General features: G+C 45.4%; 1 protein-coding gene across 2 annotated transcripts in view; it reads left to right on the top strand.

Annotated features, from left to right (window-relative positions):
* Window positions 1–2,282: 2,282 nt before the first annotated feature.
* vav3 (vav guanine nucleotide exchange factor 3) overlaps window positions 2,283–19,768 on the top strand; it is a 134,344-nt gene continuing 116,858 nt past the window's right edge. For both annotated transcript variants that reach the window (XM_080793951.1, XM_080793952.1), the window contains exon 1: window positions 2,283–2,797. In XM_080793951.1, the coding sequence (XP_080650077.1) occupies window positions 2,588–2,797 (210 nt within the window). In that variant the 5' untranslated portion in view covers window positions 2,283–2,587. The remainder of the gene's footprint in view (window positions 2,798–19,768) is intronic.

Raw genomic sequence — 19,768 nt, 5'->3', positions numbered from 1 at the left:
AATTATCTAATGTAATCATGGGTGCTATATACACTTCCTCTGCCAACCTGGGGAGGGCAGCGGACTGACCTCATGCTTCCTTCTACGCATGAGGAGTCCAAGCTGCTTCTTTTCACCTGACAGAGGGCCGGACGTATAGCGCGTGGAAGGAACACGTTATTCCAACCGGTTCCTTTCCCCTCCATCAGGCGCCCCGGCTGGCCAGGGGGAGGCAGTATAGAGACCATGGATTACTGTATGTTTTTTGTGAGGGTACCTACCCTAGGGGACACGGGGAGAACATGTGAGGGTATTTTTGCCAAAAGACATTTATTTGTATTATTTAGTTTTGCCTTTAATACACACGTGTAGGCTACATATAAGGGTACATAGCCTACTCACATGGGCGCGCACACACACGCACACGTACACACAGTCTCACACACACACACACACACACACACACACGCACGCACGCACGCAAGCTTGCACACTTGCACTTATACATACATTGTGTGTAGCTGCAGCACTAAGCACTGTGACACTTTCATATGTTTCCGGTTCTGGAAACAGGAACGGAACCTTCTAGAAAAGGGAACTATATACTGTAAAGTCATGCACTGACCCTATAAGGAACGGCGTCAGGGTTCTTGGCTTCCTGCGACTCGAGCCATGTCCAAAAACCATAGGACTTATACGTCATGGTATAGGCCACCCGGCCTGGCGGAGATAAGCTCTGGGCCCTTAACCCATTCTGACTCATGGGAACCCATTTTGGTGTTGGCATCATGTTATGCTTTAGCTATTGAAAAATAGCAGATCTACAAGCTCATAGCGCGCCACTGAGTGGCGCGCTACGAGCTTGTAGGTCTGCTATTTTTGAAAAATCGAAGAGCGACTGACATTTTTAGAATCTGATCTCAGGTCAGAATGGGTTCATCAGACCAGTGTGTGTCCAGTGGAAAACCTCGTATGAATCTGATCTCAGGTCAGAATGGGTTCATCAGACCAGTGTGTGTCCAGTGGAAAACCTCGTATGAATCTGATCTCAGGTCAGAATGGGTTCATCAGACCAGTGTGTGTCCAATGGAAACCTCGTATGAATCTGATCTCAGGTCAGAATGGGTTAAAGTTGCTAACATGCTTTTCATCTGAATTTATTTATACGTTTTCCTCAGAAAATGTCCCCTGTTATACTGTGGTATCTGGAATCACAAAAAAAATTCCGCGACCCAAACTAGTGAAAATAGCAGATCTATACAAGCTTGCAATGTCACTAATTTATGTAATTTCTTATAGATTTGTTTAGGCTATTTGTTCCTTTTACATATATAAAATGATAATATTTTTTGTTTACCTAATTAAATTTAGGTATAAATGGAGTTTGGGAAAGTGTATAAATAATGAGACAAAAAAGGCAATAACCTCATCAATAAGTCAGTAGGCTACTTCAAAGGTTGTTATGTTTGTTCCAAATCTGTGCGTTTTGAAACTTTAAAAGTATATAATATTTTATTTCTTTCATAAATAGAGAATCTTTCACTCAATAGCTGCTCCTGTCGCAAGTTGATGATGTCACATGTCCATATGGTATAGTGACTCTAGCCTTATGGAATGTATGGAATGTGTATGCTAATAAAACACAACTTTATGCTTCATAAGGATAATATGAGCATCAAAGCAATATTTTATATACATTTTTATTAGCATGTGCATTCCATGCATTCCATAAATATAGGGCTGGACCACACATCAACTTGACAGTCAGGAGCAGGTCCTATTGAGTGAAAGAGTCTCTATTTATGAAAGAAATACAATATTGAAGGTGTTTTTATTTTTTTTATATTAGCAGAGGGCAAGTATAATGTATTAAGGCATATTTGTCTTATTAGCCTGCAGGGTTCCTTTTATTGGTGTAAACACTTCTCCTCCCTTAAGTGCAGATCATCAGAATATTATTGAGTCTTACTTACTGTAAATTGAAACTTCACTCAGTCATGCTTTAATATGATTATGGCAGAGAGAGAGAGAGAGAGAGAGAGAGAGAGAGAGAGACTGGAGAGAGAGAGACTGGAGAGAGAGAGACTGGAGAGAGAGAGAGAGAGAGAGAGAGAGAGAGAGAGAGAGAGCAGAGCACCACCCACAATAACGGGTTTCTCTCTGTCATCATCATCATTGCATCCTCGAAGCGGCTGTGTGTGTTTGGTGTGTGAGTGTGAGCGTGTGTTTGTCATCCGTGCGTGGAGTCGTGGCGTGGACTAACCGAGTGGACTCTGTTCTTATTCATGCTCTACGGAGCGGAGTGGAGTGGACTGTGACACGGTGACGGAGCGGAGCGGAATGGAGTGACTCGGATCGGATCGGATCGGATCGAGAAGAGAAATAAAGTGCAGTCACACCTCCGTCGCTATTCCCGCATGTGTAGTTTTCGCTTCGCAATCGCGTTCTCACCGTGGCGTGGCGACGCGAATTATAACCGAAACATGGACACGGACGGAATAATCACGATTAACTAGATCAGACCTTTCCAATCAGTATTAATTTCAACTCGGTACGGTGACGGTGCTCCCTCCCCTCCCTCCCCATCCAGATCCATTCCCTTCCCACTATGATGGAGGGGTGGCGGCAGTGCGCGTTGTGGCTCATCCAGTGCAAGGTGCTGCCGGCCAGCCACCGGGTGACGTGGGGGTCCGCGGGGGTCTTCGACCTGGCGCAGACCCTCCGCGACGGCGTGCTCCTCTGCCAGCTGCTCAACAACCTGCGAGGGGGGTCCGCCATCAACCTGAAGGAGATCAACCTCCGGCCGCAGATGTCACAGGTAAGGCAAAGCAACAACAAACAACAAACACCGCACACACAACCGTTTACTTGTACCGTTTACTTGAGATTAAGCTTTCGGGACCTCTTAAGGTCACCGTTTCTGTGTTTGGGACGTCGGTACCGAGTCTACCGACGTCCCAAATACAGAAACGGTGACCTAAAAGGTCCCGAAAGCGACTCTGACAGAGAGAGAACCAGCTTGTAAACACAAACAGACCGACAAGACGACATGTGCCTACATGTGCGCAAAACACGGATCTATGTGTTGGTTACTTCATTCTGACTGTTGATTCAAGTCCTCAAACTTAATTCTAAGTGATTTTTTAGGACCATGATGACTGAACTATCCTTATTTCTTTCATATTGAATTTGAGGAAGTGAAGTAATAAGTGACCACTTTGGCCCAACAGTGAGTGAGCCTAACTGCTGCTCAACTCTGCCCCCTTTTGGCCATAATGATACACAGCAGTGGTTTTCATGTCGAGGTCCTCATTATTTATTCATAATGGCATTAAGAGCCACGGACCACCATTTGATGAGGTTTAGCCTCTCAGACCCAGAACTTAATTGCCGGCTTGGAATATTTTGTTGATTCATTTAGATGTTGTCCACAATCCCATGCTGTGTTGATGTGGTATAGGTATAGGCTATATGAATATCCATGGGAGAGATGACGGGACACTTCTTGTAAATGTAGTAATTTCAGATGTTTAGCATTATTTTAACTCTTGAGGGCGTAACCTGAAACCAAATGGACCCGCTCTCTAGAGTACCAATAACTGAGCTCCATCATTTGAGTTTATCTGGGGACCCCCTGGAACCCCCTCCTCAAGGACCACTGGTGGTCCCCTCCCGGACACCTGGTTTGGGGCGGCTGTGGCTCAGGAGGTAGAGCATGAATGAATGAACCTTCACCTCCCAATGTATGAATGAATGAACCATTGTAAAGCCATTTGAGTAAGCGTGTATAGTGCATAGAAAAGCGCTATAAAAATGCAATCCATTATTATTATTATTATTATTATGAAAAATGTGAAGCTCCCTCTTCTGTTGTGGTTGTGGACTTGATTGATTGATTGATTGATTGATTGATTGACAACAGGTGCACTGCAAACATGGGTATCAATGTTGCTGTACTCTGTCTTCTCACCCTGAGCCGTCCCATCATAATGAACACAGTGAGCAGAGGGACAGATGCAAACATGTCCCATGGGGTAGGCTGCAGGGTCACACATTCTATGGTCGTAGCCCAGAGATTATTCCATTTTGGGAAAACATATTATTCTCATGGTACAGCAGAGTATACAGTCAACAGTGTCAATATTGCTCCAGGCTGCCCTGCTTGGTTGCTCCGATATTGCGCCTCTCGCGCTGCCCTGTACGCTACACAACAGACGCTCTTGCTCGGCACCCTAAGTAGCCAAAAGAATGATTTTAACTCCGTGGGCGGCTGTGGCTCAGGAGGTAGAGAGCAGGTCGTCCAATGATCACTGGGTCGGCGGTTCGAATCCCGGCTCCTCCTCCTGTCCACATGTCTAAGTGACACTGAACCCTACATTGCCTCCAATGAGTCGGTCGGTGTGAGCTCGCCACCGTCGGTGTGTGAATGTGGGAAGGGAGGACGCTGGCGTCGACTGTTCGCCGCTTCACCTCCCAACGTATGAATGAATGAACCCTCACCTCCCCAATGTATGAATTAATGAACCATTGTGTAAAGCGCTTTGAGCACTTGGAAAAGCGCTATAAAAATGCAATCCATTATTAACTCAGTGTGGAAGACTCCTATTGTACCGTGCTTCACCAAATGGCTTAACGTTTTATTTTGTATCATTGATACATCTGGAGAAGCTGCGATGCAACGGGCTGGACAGTTTGGCAGCATTTGAATATATACATGGGGCCCTATTACGGTTCAGCTTGACTCCATGTTTTGCTATAGCTCTTGTTAATGTTTCATATCGATATATAGGTCTGGTCTGTTGCTCGTTTAATTATGCTTTATAGCCTGGTGTATGTGTTGTCATGTATGTCTTGTTTTGTCATGTCCCATAAAAACCCCAATACAAACTAATATAACAAAGTGAGCAGGGGTTAAGTGGGTTCTATAGATGGCATGCAAAGCAGTAGTACTCTGAGCAGTTTGTTTTGGGATGTCTGGAGCTATGGATCTCTATAGTATCTATCTATCCATCTATCCATCCATCCATCCATCCAGACCAGGGGGAGGTCCTGTACAAAGATCTTCTTGTTTGTTTGACTTTTTTTTTTATTACTTTAGATGCAATTATTTCCACTGGAAAGATTGCATTATTAAGACCTGAGGTTGATTCTATACAAATGCCTTCAAAATCTGTAGTTAGCTTAATTTGTAACATTAGACTACAACAAGAACTGTCTACTATTTCTAAACCTAACCTTATTCCTAAACGTAACCTCAGTAAAACTATTTCTAAACCTAACCTAATTCCTAACCTGCAGTAAATCTGTACCAACAATATTCCTAAACGTAAGCTCAGTAAAAACCAACCCTAAACTTATTTCTAACCTTTTATTCTCAGTAAAAAAAGCAAATGAGGGCGAGTGTGTTTTTAAGGCGAGCATTCCGGGTTACCGGCTAATTAATTGTATTCCCTACCATGCATGCAGTGCAGTGCAGTGCAGTGTGTGTGTGTGTGTGTGTGTGTGTGTGAGAGAGAGAGTGTGTGAGAGTGTGAGTGTGTGTGTTTGAGAGAGAGAGAGAGAGAGAGAGAGAGAGCCAAGCCCCGACAGTCAGAACTACCAGATAGATGGTTTGAAGTCCCAGCCAGGAAGGCAGACAGACGGACAGACTTTTCTACACAGTCACAGACACACACAGAGAGATGGCAGACAGACGGACAGACCTTTTTACGCAGTCACAGACACACACATAGAGAGAGAGGTACAGATGGAGAAGGCAGACAGATGGACAGACTTTTCTACGCAGTCACAGACACACATGGAGAGAGAGGTACATAGATGGAGAGGCCAGGAAGGCAGACAGACAGACAGACAGACTTTTTTACGCAGTCACAGACACACACATAGAGAGAGAGGTACAGATGGAGAAGGCAGACGGACAGACTTTTCTACGCAGTCACAGACACACACACACACATGGAGAGAGAGGTACATAGATGGAGAGAGAGACGCTGTCCAAGGGGCTCCTCTCCTCCTCCGCCAGCTTGTCAAAGACCATCTGCTCCTCCTGTAACAAGGCAGCCGGAGCCGGGGTCAGATTAAAATCCTCCTTCATGACAGTATAAATCTATAGCGCCTGTGCTGGCGTGATGACAACGCCCGGGGAGAGCAGCACTCTCCCCCGCGAGGCCACAGACCTGCCCTGGAAAAAAAAAACACAACAATAATAACCCATTCTGGACGGAAGGGAACCCCCTTTTGGTGTTATAGCATTATGCTATGCTTTATAGCTATTGAAAAATAGCAGATCTACAAGCTCGTAGCGCGCCACCGAGTGGCGCGCTACGAGCTTGTAGGTCTGCTATTTTTGAAAAAAATCCAAGAACGACTTGACATAGAAAAACTGTCAGGATGTATAGAAGACATTTTTAAGAATCTGGATCTCGGGTCAAAATGGGATAATAACGCTGAAGTACTGTACGCGCACGTACACGCACACGCGAGCACACACACGGCCACACGAGCACACGCACGCACGCACGCACGCACACACACACGGCCACGCACAGAGAAAAATACATAAAAAAGGCAAGGCATTGAAGGAAAGCACGTTGACTCGATCTGGCCTCTTGGGGAGGGAAAAAAACAGCACTTATAGCATGTTATGTACAGTAGACAGCACTATAATTGCATTGTATGTAGTCATAGTAGCACGTCATAGTACATATGTATACCATACAGTAGTATAGTATATATGTATAGTTTCATTATATAGATATTCCACTGTTACGTTCTTATAGTTTACGCATGTTTCATGATAAATGCTTTTTATGTGATGTATTCCCATGCTTTTTGTTTTGTTCTTGCTTAATGTAAATCGCTCTGGATTAAGAGCGTCTGCTGAATGCCTACATTGTAAATCGTAAGCAGAGCTGCATGTGTTACATTGTGACTCTGAAAGAGAAAAGCATCTGACAAAACCATCAGGATTGTGCATTCTGCCGTCTGTCAGAAATAGTTGTACATCCACATAGGGAAGGTTAGCCAGGGGATAGCTTTTAATACAAATTACATCCAATTACTCTCTCTCTGTCTCTCTGTCTCTCTCTCTGTCTCTCTCTGTCTCTCTCTCTCTCTCTCTGTGTCTCTCTCTCTCTCTCTCTGTCTCTGTCTCTGTCTCTCTGTCTCTCTCTCTAAAGACATACAGTACAACTAATAGATGAGTTGCGACATTGAGGGGGCAGAAAACAGCACAGTCATGTGGTTCATGCACTGGTGCGAGCCCATATGGACGTCCAATGCATTCCGTAAACTGCCGGTCGTCCCTTTTTGAAGCCTTCAAAAATAGGGACGAACCGATATAGAAGTCTGTCTATGTAGAAGAGCCGCCCGCCATTGGACTGAAGCCTGCTAAATGCCTAAATTGTAATTCAATGGCCCAGCTAGCTAGCGGGAGTATAGAGGGACATGTCAGAGTGCGTTTTATTCCATATCGACCGTCGTCGTGAATTGATTTGCTCTTTACGGAGGCGACGCAGCGTCTACAATTGAATTGTGTCTCTCGACGACGTGAGCCTATCAGACGTGAGCCGTGCGTTAATTCGAACGAACAACATCCATGTGGACCATGCTAAAATGAAATAACCCATTCTGACCTGAGATCAGATTCTAAAAGTGTTCTTCTACATCCTGACAGTTTTCTGAAAAAGCTATGTTTCTATGTCAGTGGTTCTTCGATTTTTCAAAAAATAGCAGATCTACAAGCTCACAGCGCGCCACTCGGTGGCGCGCTATGAGCTTGTAGATCTGCTATTTTTCAATAGCTAAAGCATAACGTAATGCTAACACCAAAAGGGGTTCCCACTTCCCGACCAAAATGGGATAATAACAATAATCGCTGTTGGCGTTTTTATTGCTTTCAGCCCTTCATCGACGGAGGATCCGTTTACCCAGAGATCTAAAAAGGGAAATTAGATTTGCCCGCTGTAAGAGGAGACACGTGATTGGTGGGTTTTAGGCTACTTGGGTTATGGAATATGGAGACGGCTGATTGGTGGATTTATAGGCTATACTGTAAGTGTTATGGAGACAGCTGATTGGATTTATAGGCTAAGGGTTATGATCCTCCTGTTGTCCAATGACTGACGTCCAAATCATTGATGAATGCAGGTCGTTATCAGACGACCATGTGCAGGCCTGTCACAATAACATGATCGCCTAATCGCTTCTGATTGGTCCCTGACTGACCAACCAAGAGGCGTACAACCATGGCCGTTTCCATGTGGAGAAATGTCCATATACATTGTCAATTTAATTTCTTCAAAAATAACAGAAATAGCAGCTATTTTGTAATTTATATTGAATGTGTGAAAGTGATTTCTTTGTATATTTTCAGTTATTTGTCATCATCTGCTACTGTGCAATTTGTGACTATGAAGCCTGGCTTAAAGGCAAACAAACACACATTGTAACGTCCCAATGTTCAAAAGGCCTTCATGTCCAAGGAGTTAAAAACGCTGTGAAAGAATATATATTCAAAGATTTGCACCACATTTTCACAATTAAAAAAAGCAGATCTACAAGCTCATAGCGCAGCACCGAGTGCCACGCTACAAGCTTGTAGATCTGCTATCTTTCAATAGCTAAAGGTATGACATAATGCTTAAAAACACCAAAAGGTGTTCCTGTCCAGAATGGGTCAAATCGCAATCGCAAGTCATGTAAGCTGACAATGTTATCGTCGGCTTACATGTGTAACGGTGACGACTCTAGAAGACATGTGCTGCTGTGAGTCATGACACGATGACAGACACAACGAAGCGTAGAGAAGGAGGTGGTTGAACTTGTGCCCTGTGTTTAGCCCCAGGGCCTGGCCTGCTCTGGCCTGGCGTGCTCTGGCCTGGCCTGGCCTGGCTCGGCTCGGCTCACGTCGTGGGGCTATTTATAGCACGTTATAGCTTGTTACTCGCATGGCTGGTCGGTTGGCCTGTTAGTCACACACAGTGCAGTTACACTCCGACGCACAGCGACAACATGTTAGTTAGTGCACTTGAACATGAACGTGCAAGTATGCATTATGCATGAAGTGTACTGGTGTAAAAACAATAAGCAGGTGCGTGCAGCACGATATATATACACGCTAGCGTGTATGCATGCGTGCACTTGTAGTTGTAGCGCACACATAGTGTACCAAATGTATGTGTAGTGTAGTTAACTGCAGACTTAAAGGGACACTTTTACCAGGACAACTCCTGGTAAAAAAATGACTCCTGATCCCATCCCGCTCTCACTCAAAATTACTCCCACTCCGCAGTCCCGCTCCTGTTTTTTTTTTTTTTTGAGGGGCGCTGAGGGCGCACCCTCAGCTCTGAGGGCACACCCTCAGCTTGGCCCTCAGCTTTGATGGCGCACCCTCAGCTCTGAGGGCGCACTCTCAGCTTTGAGGGCGTGTCTAAACACAAACATTGAATGCCATTGAAAGTGAGTGGCCAATTTCCGAGTGACAGCTGAAAACTGACAGCATACACAGAAACATAATGCATTTCAAACACGGTGAAAAGAGAAAATAAAAATAGCAATTAAAACTATTGCTAGGGTAATAGGCCAAATCTATAGACTGTATAGAGGGTATGCACATGCATAAAAGTGAACGGCAGATCCAGTGGCTAATCGAGTGACGGAGTGAGTTTATTGTTGATTTAAAGTAATTTAATGCAATCAAATATGACTTTTCTGTTTGAATGTATGGGCTGTCAAGGCCAGAAAGTAGTTTTTTTGCCACTCAGTATAGGCATTTCCGCATAACGCGTGAGTGCGCATTCATTGATGCATTCATTGATGCATTCATTGATGCATTCATTGATGCATTCATTGATGCATTCATTGATGCATTCATTCAACAATTACAACAATTGAGATGTCTCAAATTGATTGTAATTCTCGCTCCTGCTCACGACGTTGAATACAAATTTTAATCCCATCCTACTACAGGAATCCCACGGGACCTGCGGGAATCCCGGAAAAAATAATGACATCCTCTATTCCCCCCACTCCCATACACTGTTATGCAGAGTTAACCCGTTTAAAAAAAAACGTTCGCTCTGAAAGAATATATATTCAAAGATTTGTGCCGCATTTTTTTATGATTTTTCAAAAATAGCAGACCTACAAGCTCGTAGCGCGCCACTCGGTGGCGCGCTATGAGCTTGTAGATCTGCTATTTTTCAATAGCTAAAGTGTATCATAATGCTTAACCAGAAAGGGTTAGTTTAGTATGTCTGGAGCCTCCTATAATGTCTCCCAACATTCCTCAGACATCTCCCCCCCAGAGTCAGTGTCGAAGTGTCCTTGAGCAAGACAATGAACCCCCTAATTAATTGCTAGCAATCCAGTCCAACCCTAGTCAAACACACAGACTTCATTATATATAGGGTGGAAAAAAATTCAAATTGTGCCGCTGTTATCTGCTACGAATACTATACTATAATATAATATATATATAGTAATACTATAATACTATGCCGCTTGGCCAGTTCCCACTTGAAAAGGAGACGCATGGCCAGGCCTCAATGTCTCAATGTGTTTTTAGTTTACTGGTTAAATAAAGATTAAATAAAAATACTATTAACATTGAGTGACTGCATGCAGTTTCTCCCAGCGGTGGAAATGTCCCTGGTTTTATCTATGGTTTCACTTGTGCTTTTTTGGAAGCCGCCTGGAGGGAGCGAACAGTGCCAACACAACAATAACACGTGTGAAATATCCAGAGTTCTACAACGCTTTGTGTTTTAATTACACTTCAAACACGCTGCACGGCACAGCTTTTACAGCCCTTTAGCCCTCCCAGCCCCATCCTTGAAGAGCATCCTTTTGTAGGCCGTCCCGACGCTGCCTTTGTCTTCTCCATCTCTCTGGGGTCCGTCCCCCCCCTCGTCCCCCCGTTCCCCCCCCCCCCTCCATCTCTCCGGGGTCCCCTGGGTCCTAGGGCCACAGCCGCGGCGCGGGACGGGACGCGGCTGTGGCCCTTATTGGCCAATGACAAAATAGCTGCCTGCATGTGCTCATGAATTATGCAGAGCGTTTGGGAGGGGGGGGGGAGTTATGTAAATTTCAAAACCCAGCCCTTAATAGCTGCCTCATGCCAGACTCAAGGTAAAAAGGCGTATAATATAATAAAGTCAAATGCTTATTTGCTTATTGATTTGATAATATTCACACTCATCCATTCGGTGGAGGATACAGTGACAGTAAATAAAACATCTAACTTAAGATGATGCACAAACTTCGTCAGTGTTGTGGTGTCTGTGGAATCGTGTCAGTGGTAAATGGTAAATGGTGCATTTATATATAGCGCCTTTATCCGAGGCACTTTATACACATAGATTATAGTGCATTACATTCACCCATTCACACACACACACACACACACACAGCGCGCCACCGAGCTTGTAGGTCTGCTATTTTTTTAGAAAAATCTAAAGAAATGCTGCACAAATCTTTGAATATATATTCTTTCAGAGTGAACGTTTTTTTTTAACCCATTTTGACCTGGGAACGATTCTACAAATGTCTTCTAAATTCTGACAGTTTTCTGAAAAACCCTATAGGTTTCTATATGTCAGTGGTTCTCAATCTATTTCATGTCAAGGATCGCCAAAAATGTATGTACCGTAATTGGCCGCCGACCATGAGGCGGAAGTGCATTCCTTAATTGTTTTAATTTCTTTTCTCTTTCGCTATGAGATCAATATACAGTAAGAGATCAATATACAGTAAGAGATATGCTGCATGTGTTTGATCCAGATTTTATGCTTCATCATCGTTCGACAGTGTTGGACTCCATAAACAGCCGGTCTGGCCCAGAGAACAAGCATACTGTACAGTACATGTGTACTGTATGTCAGATCTGCTATTTTCAGGTTACACTAAAGTCCCTCTCACACTTAATGCAAGCAATTCAATTCAATTCAAAGGGCTTTATTGGCATGAGAAAACATACGTTTACATTGCCAAAGCAGAAAGAACAATACAACAATACAGCAATACAATCAAAACAAAAATGATGTACATTTGAAGGTCAGAATCTTCAATAGATCAACTTCTGTGTACCAAGATCACTCGATGCAGGTATAGTGCAGGAATATACACAATGATTAGTCTTTAGGGTGGTTGTGTTCCATTTTATATCCTTCTCCTATCACAGCACACTTGAAGTATATTTTGAATGCAGATGTGAGGTGTACTGTTACTGTATAATACAGTACAGCTGGAGGGGATATTCCTGTATAGTCCGACGAAAGGAGTTGACTTTGTTGCAGCCACGTGCGTGCGTACGTACATGTGCGTGCACGTGCGCGCATATGTGTGGTGAAAGTTGAGGACCGCTTTGACCAAAACAAGAGCCGATTGCCAAACCTTGCGTGTTGCACATTTCTGTGTGTGTGTGTGTGTGTGTGTCCTGTATTCAGTTTACACTACATCTTTTGAACACAGAGAGCATGTCTCTTTATTGAGGTTTTAACGAGATCAGCATGAAGTGTAATTGTTTTACAGAGATGTTGTTGAACTTACTTTGTCTAGACACGAGACTCCACCACAAAAACCAAACCCTATTGTTTTTTCCCCTTTTTATTTTATTCTTTATATGAAGGAGTTCATTTACAGGAAAATAATACAATCATTTCAAGTATATATAGTTATATTAAATACTGCACTTTGTTGTTATTTCTGCATTAGAATGACACATATTTAGATGGATTCTTATATGACGTGATTCAAATGCACTCTGTTTAAATTGAACACTTTATGGGAAATACAATTATTTCCCCTGTTTTCCAAAACGATAAGCAATAGAGAGTATACGTTCTGCATAACATAAAGTGAGTTTAATGTTGTTTAACGTTGTTTAATGCAATCAGATAGGACTTTTCTGTTTGGATGTATGGGGCTGTCAATCAGATAGGATGTATGGGGCTGTCAATCAGATAGGATGTATGGGGCTGTCAATCAGATAGGATGTATGGGGCTGTCAATCAGATAGGATGTATGGGGCTGTCAATCAGATAGGATGTATGGGGCTGTCAATCAGATAGGATGTATGGGGCTGTCAATCAGATAGGATGTATGGGGCTGTCAATCAGTTATAGGATGTATGGGGCTGTCAATCAGATATGATGTATGGGGCTGTCAATCAGATAGGATGTATGGGGCTGTCAATCAGATAGGATGTATGGGGCTGTCAATCAGATAGGATGTATGGGGCTGTCAATCAGATAGGATGTATGGGGCTGTCAATCAGATAGGATGTATGGGGCTGTCAATCAGATAGGATGTATGGGGCTGTCAATCAGATAGGATGTATGGGCTGTCAATCAGATAGGATGTATGGGGCTGTCAATCAGATAGGATGTATGGGCTGTCAATCAGATAGGATGTATGGGCTGTCAATCAGATAGGATGTATATGGACTGTCAATCAGATAGGATGTATGGGGCTGTCAATCAGATAGGATTTATGGGCTGTCAATCAGATAGGATGTATGGGCTGTCAATCAGATAGGATGTATGGGGCTGTCAATCAGATAGGATGTATGGGCTGTCAATCAGATAGGATGTATGGGCTGTCAATCAGATAGGATGTATGGGGCTGTCAATCAGATATGATGTATGGGGCTGTCAATCAGATAGGATGTATGGGGCTGTCAATCAGATAGGATGTATGGGGCTGTCAATCAGATAGGATGTATGGGGCTGTCAATCAGATAGGATGTATGGGCTGTCAATCAGATAGGATGTATGGGGCTGTCAATCAGATAGGATGTATGGGGCTGTCAATCAGATAGGACTTTTCTGTTTGTATGTATGGGCTGTCAATCAGATAGGACTTTTCTGTTTGGATGTATGGGCTGTCAATCAGATAGGATGTATGGGGCTGTCAATCAGATAGGATGTATGGGGCTGTCAATCAGATAGGATGTATGGGGCTGTCAATCAGATAGGATGTATGGGGCTGTCAATCAGATAGGATGTATGGGGCTGTCAATCAGATAGGATGTATGGGGCTGTCAATCAGATAGGATGTATGGGGCTGTCAATCAGATAGGATGTATGGGGCTGTCAATCAGATAGGATGTATGGGGCTGTCAATCAGATAGGATGTATGGGGTTGTCAATCAGATAGGATGTATGGGGCTGTCAATCAGATAGGATGTATGGGGCTGTCAATCAGATAGGATGTATGGGGCTGTCAATCAGATAGGATGTATGGGGTTGTCAATCAGATAGGATGTATGGGGCTGTCAATCAGATAGGATGTATGGGGCTGTCAATCAGATAGGATGTATGGGGCTGTCAATCAGATAGGATGTATGGGGTTGTCAATCAGATAGGATGTATGGGGTTGTCAATCAGATAGGATGTATGGGGTTGTCAATCAGATAGGATGTATGGGGCTGTCAATCAGATAGGATGTATGGGGCTGTCAATCAGATAGGATGTATGGGGCTGTCAATCAGATAGGATGTATGGGGTTGTCAATCAGATAGGATGTATGGGGTTGTCAATCAGATAGGATGTATGGGGTTGTCAATCAGATAGGATGTATGGGGCTGTCAATCAGATAGGATGTATGGGGTTGTCAATCAGATAGGATGTATGGGGCTGTCAATCAGATAGGATGTATGGGGCTGTCAAGGCCAGAAAGTAGTTTTTCTTGCCACTCTCTCCTGATGTCATCCAGGTATGCGATGCACAAACAACCAGGTAGCGAACAACTAGACTCTGAAGCAGACTATATACAAAATTAGCATTACGACATTCAACACACATTATGAATTATACTTACAAGCAATTAACTCGTCAAGGCTCGTCACGTATACATACATAGCCCCTATTGCTTACTGTACATCCAGTATTGACTCTATATCCATTGTTTTGTTTTCCACACATACTGGTCTGTCTCAGTTAACCCATTTTGACCTGAGATCACATTCTAAAAAAATGTTCTTCTACATCCTGACAGATTTCTGAAAAAGCTATGTTTCTATGTCAGTCGTTCTTGGATTTAAAAAAAATAGCAGACCTACAAGCCACCGAGTGGCGCGCTACGAGCTTGTAGATCTGCTATCTTTCAATTGCTAACACCAAAAAGGGTTAATATTTATATACAGTGTCTCTTCCAAGCTATAATAACTGAGTTAACACCTCCTGATATCCCTCTTTTCTAAACCAAACTGCTTTGACAACTCTAAAAAGAACACAACAAAATGACACGACTAGATTAAAAATAACAATCGAGTGCACAGAATATCAACATGAAGCAACTGAAAAACATGGTAGTGGATGGAGAGAGAGAGAGAGAGAGAGGGGGGATTTTTGTCCAACCACGAAAAACTGCAACCAATGGGTGCGAAGAAGAGGAGGGGCACAACCACGGGGGGCGGGGACTTGACAAAATAAGGGCCAATCAGGCGGGCTTCCTAGTCTTCCACCACACCTCATACCACCACAAGGACACCGCCACCGTCACTAAGGGGGAGGAGCCCTCCTCAGCGCTCCAGCCCTCAGTGGCGGTCGAACCGCCGCGGACCTCGCGGTGGTTCTCGCCGCCGATATATCCCAGGGACGACGAGGCGCTGGTGCTGCTGACGCTGGAGGACGTGACGTCACTCCCTCCTCCCTGTATCTCCACCGTCACCGCGTTGTGGTCGTGGTCTTCGTGGTGATCGTGATCGCAGCAGCAGCAGTCCCTCCAGAGCAGTAAGGACCCCCCCGTCAGGAGCAGGGCGGCGGCTGACCAGCCCACGCAACGGGTCGCCGGGTGGTCCGCGGACCAGGACACCGGGACCAGACAGAGGAGCCCCGACACCACGAACAGAACGCCGGCCCGGGCCTTATTGGAGCGCTTCTTCTTATCCACGCAGTCCTTCATCCATCCTGTCCTCCTCGCTCCGCCGCCGGCTCCGATCGACAAGACGCCGAAGGCCGAGACGCCGGCCAAGATGGAAGCCAGGATCACGACGAGCTCCCAGGAGGTCGTCTCGGGGGCCGTCTGTTTGACCTTCCACGCGCAGACCACGGCCACCAGGAGGCAGCCGACGGCAGCCATCGGCAGGCCGACCGCTGCCTGGACCCGGACGGCCCGAGAAGAAACCGGCCTCTCCGCCTTCGGTTCCTCAACGCGCATTATTCCTCCCAAGATGGTTCCTCCAGAAAGCTGATGAATCCTTTTGTGAATTTGTGAAAGGCTGTGAGTCCAGGATAATGTCCGGCTCTGACAGATATACTGTCCTCGCTGTGAGAGGGGAGGGGAGGGGAGGGGAGGGGACGGCCGGAGCGACTTGAGGGCAGGTGGTGCCATAAGCCTCAGGCCGCTGCGGTTATTGGCTGGGATTGTTTTTATATACACACACAAACCTCTTTGTTTGTGTGTAAACGTCTTCGGGTTGGTTGACCTCAGGTGACGTTCCAGTAAACTGAGGTCTGTTGACCTCGCATTATATACCTAGTCTCTCTTTACATACATTAATAACCCATTCTGACCTGAGATCAGATTCTAAAAAATGTCTTCTACATCCTGACGGTTTTCTGAAAAAGCTATGTTTTCTATGTCAGTCGTTTTCAAAAAATAGCAGATCTACAAGCTCGTAGCGCGCCACTTGGTGGCGCGCTACGAGCTTGTAGATCTATTTTTCAATAGCTAAAGCATAGCATAATGCTAACACCAAAAGGGTGGTTAAGAGTGTCCTCCCTGAAACTGGGAGGTCTGGGGGTTCGATCCCCGGCCGGGTCATGCCGAAGACTGTGCGGAAAAATGAGACCCAGTGTGCCTCCCATCCTTGGCACTCAGCATCAATGGGTTGGATTGGGGAGGGTCAGTCCCTGCTTGGCACTCAGCATCAATGGGTTGGATTGGGGAGGGTCAGTCCCTGCTTGGCACTCAGCATCAATGGGTTGGATTGGGGAGGGTCAGTCCCTGCTTGGCACTCAGCATCAATGGGTTGGATTGGGGAGGGTCAGTCCCTGCTTGGCACTCGGCATCAATGGGTTGGATTGTGGAGGGTCAGTCCCTGCTTGGCACTCAGCATCAATGGGTTGGATTGTGGAGGGTCAGTCCCTGCTTGGCACTCAGCATCAATGGGTTGGATTGGGGAGGGTCAGTCCCTGCTTGGCACTCAGCATCAAGGGTTGGATTGGGGGGGTCAGTCCCTGCTTGGCACTCAGCATCAAAGGGTTGGATTGGGGGGGTCAGTCCCTGCTTGGCACTCAGAATCAAGGGTTAGATTAGATAACTAAGGTTAAGTGGAAAAACACCCATGATTAATTGCAACAAAAAAAACTCGATGACTAAATTAACTAATTGAATACTCTATTCGATAATGCTTAATCGATTGATTTGTTGCAGCCTTAGTGTTAAGATTGTTTACCAAACACAGCCCAGCGAGTCCACACACACACACACACACACACACACACACACACACACACACACACACACACACACACAGCTGTTTTAGCACTCACCCTGAGTGGAGGATTTCCAAATGAGAACACTGTCACTCGGGTTCACGCGGTCCGTCCCTCCCTGCAACACACACGCACGCACACACACGTGCGCACGCACGCACGCGTGCACGGTGCATGCGCACACACACACAGGAAATGAGGAAACGGAGGAAGGAAGTGAAACCAAAGATGTTTCGTCCCACTATGGACACAGCGAGCTGACACAGAACTGAAGCAGCACTTTGGAACACAGTGACGTCTTCATAGTTACAGTACAGACATGGATATATAGATAACTATACTGTATATCTAACTATGACTAGTTACAGTACAGACATGGATATATAGATATAAATATACTGTATATCTATAACTATATATCTAAACCCACCGATCTAATGTAATCCTGGACGCTACACTCCCTGATTATTGATGACAATTTCTTTATGTATTTGATGTCTGTACATCGCGTGGGGTCACATGTGGTGTTCTTATTGCTTACTGTAAATCACTCTGGATTAACCCATTCTGGGGCGGTAACCCCTTTTGGTGTTATAGCATTATGTTATGCTTTAGCTATTGAAAAAATAGCAGATCTACAAGGTCATAGCGCCGCCGAGTGGTGCGCTACGAGCTTGTAGATCTGCTATTTTTTGAAAAATCGAAGAACGACTGACATAGAAACATAGCTTTTTATGAAAACTGTCAGGATGTAGAAGACATTTTTATAGAATCTGATCTCAGGTCAGAATGGGGCTATAAAGGCCTATACATTGTGAATGGTTATAGAGAGGGTCTCCCGCTGCTGCTCTCTGCTTCACGTTTAGGGTAATCTGAGAAACCCGTCGTCCTAAAGATATTGACGGAGTCACAACAGTCTGTCTCCAGAGACAGAGAGAGTGTATACGTTTAGAGAGACGAGCTTCAAAGCCTGAGCTCCATCTATAGCCTATACATGAGAAGAGAAGACAGCATGATGAAGGAGGAAGCGTGTGCGTGCGTGGACGTGACGGTGTTACCGTGCGTGCATGCGTGAGTGTGTGGATGTGACAGTGGTACCGTGTGTGCGTGTGTGCATGCGTGTGTGCGTGCGTGTGTGGATGTGACAGTGGTACCGTGCGTGTGTGTGTGTGTGCGTGCGTTGACTTGACAGTGGTACCGTGCGTGCGTGTGTGTGCGTGGACCTGACTGTGGTACCAAACGTGTGTGCGTGCCTGCGTGCGTGGGTGCATGCGTGCGTGGGTGCATGCGTGCGTGGACCTGACAGTGGTACCGAGCGTGCGTGTGTGCGTGCGTGCACCTGACAGCGGTACCGTGCGTGCGTGCGTGTGTGCGTGCGTGGACCTGACAGTGGTACCGTGCGTGCGTGGACGTGCGTGCATGGGTGCATGCGTGCGTGCTTGCGTGCATGGACGTGACAGTGGTATACCGTGCGTGCGTGCGTGGACGTGACAGTGTGCATGCATGCACGTGCGTGCACCTGACAGCGGTACCGAGCCGGCAGGGCGAGGCAGAAAGGCTTCTATAGTTTCAGAGAAACGGTTGATGATGTCATCTATCGATCAGCTGACATCTGATATGTCTCAGATATAGAACACGCTGCATGCCATCGACCAATAGAAACGCTGCCATTGCTCCCTGTGCTCAGAGCTCCCGACCAATAGAAACGCTGCCATTACTACCCTGTGCTCAGAGCTTCGACCAATAGAACGCTGCCATTACTAGTCCCTAGCTGTGCTCAAAGCTTTTAGATTCAGCAGCGTATCGATGTCCTTTGATGCCATTATCATACGTATATCATTACGTTCCTGTAATGATAGTAAGATAAAAATAGCATATATTTATGGCGTGCGTGCGTGCGTGCGTGCGTGCGTGTGCGTGCACATGTGTGTATGTGTGTATGTGACATTGAGATGGGCTTGACATTAACCTTTTGAGGCACTTGTCCTTCCGAGAACTACATTTCCCATCATGCACTGTCCCGGAGAATGAGCACACACACGCACACACACACACACACACACACACACACACACAGGTACTGTACATGTGCGTGCACAGACTACTGACCTTTCTTCCCATCACCATGGCAACGGTACAAAGGCAAAGCTTTCTCTATACTGTGTGTGTGTGTGTGTGTGTGTGTGTGTGTGATTTTGACTGATTGTAGTCATCTGAAATGTTTTTAGTGTCAGTCTGGTTTTTAGTCGACTAAATGTGGTGAGATTCTAGTCGACTACATCTACGGTTGATCTTGTTGTTTTTGGTCGGGGTGTGCTGGCCTAGCGGTACAGGCACGTGCCACATAT

The sequence above is a fragment of the Protomyctophum bolini genome (assembly GCF_963924005.1).
Source record: "Protomyctophum bolini genome assembly, chromosome: 21".
NCBI lineage: Eukaryota > Metazoa > Chordata > Actinopteri > Myctophiformes > Myctophidae > Protomyctophum > Protomyctophum bolini.
Note: the sequence above shows the minus strand (reverse complement) of the source record. Positions and strands in the feature narration are given on the sequence as shown.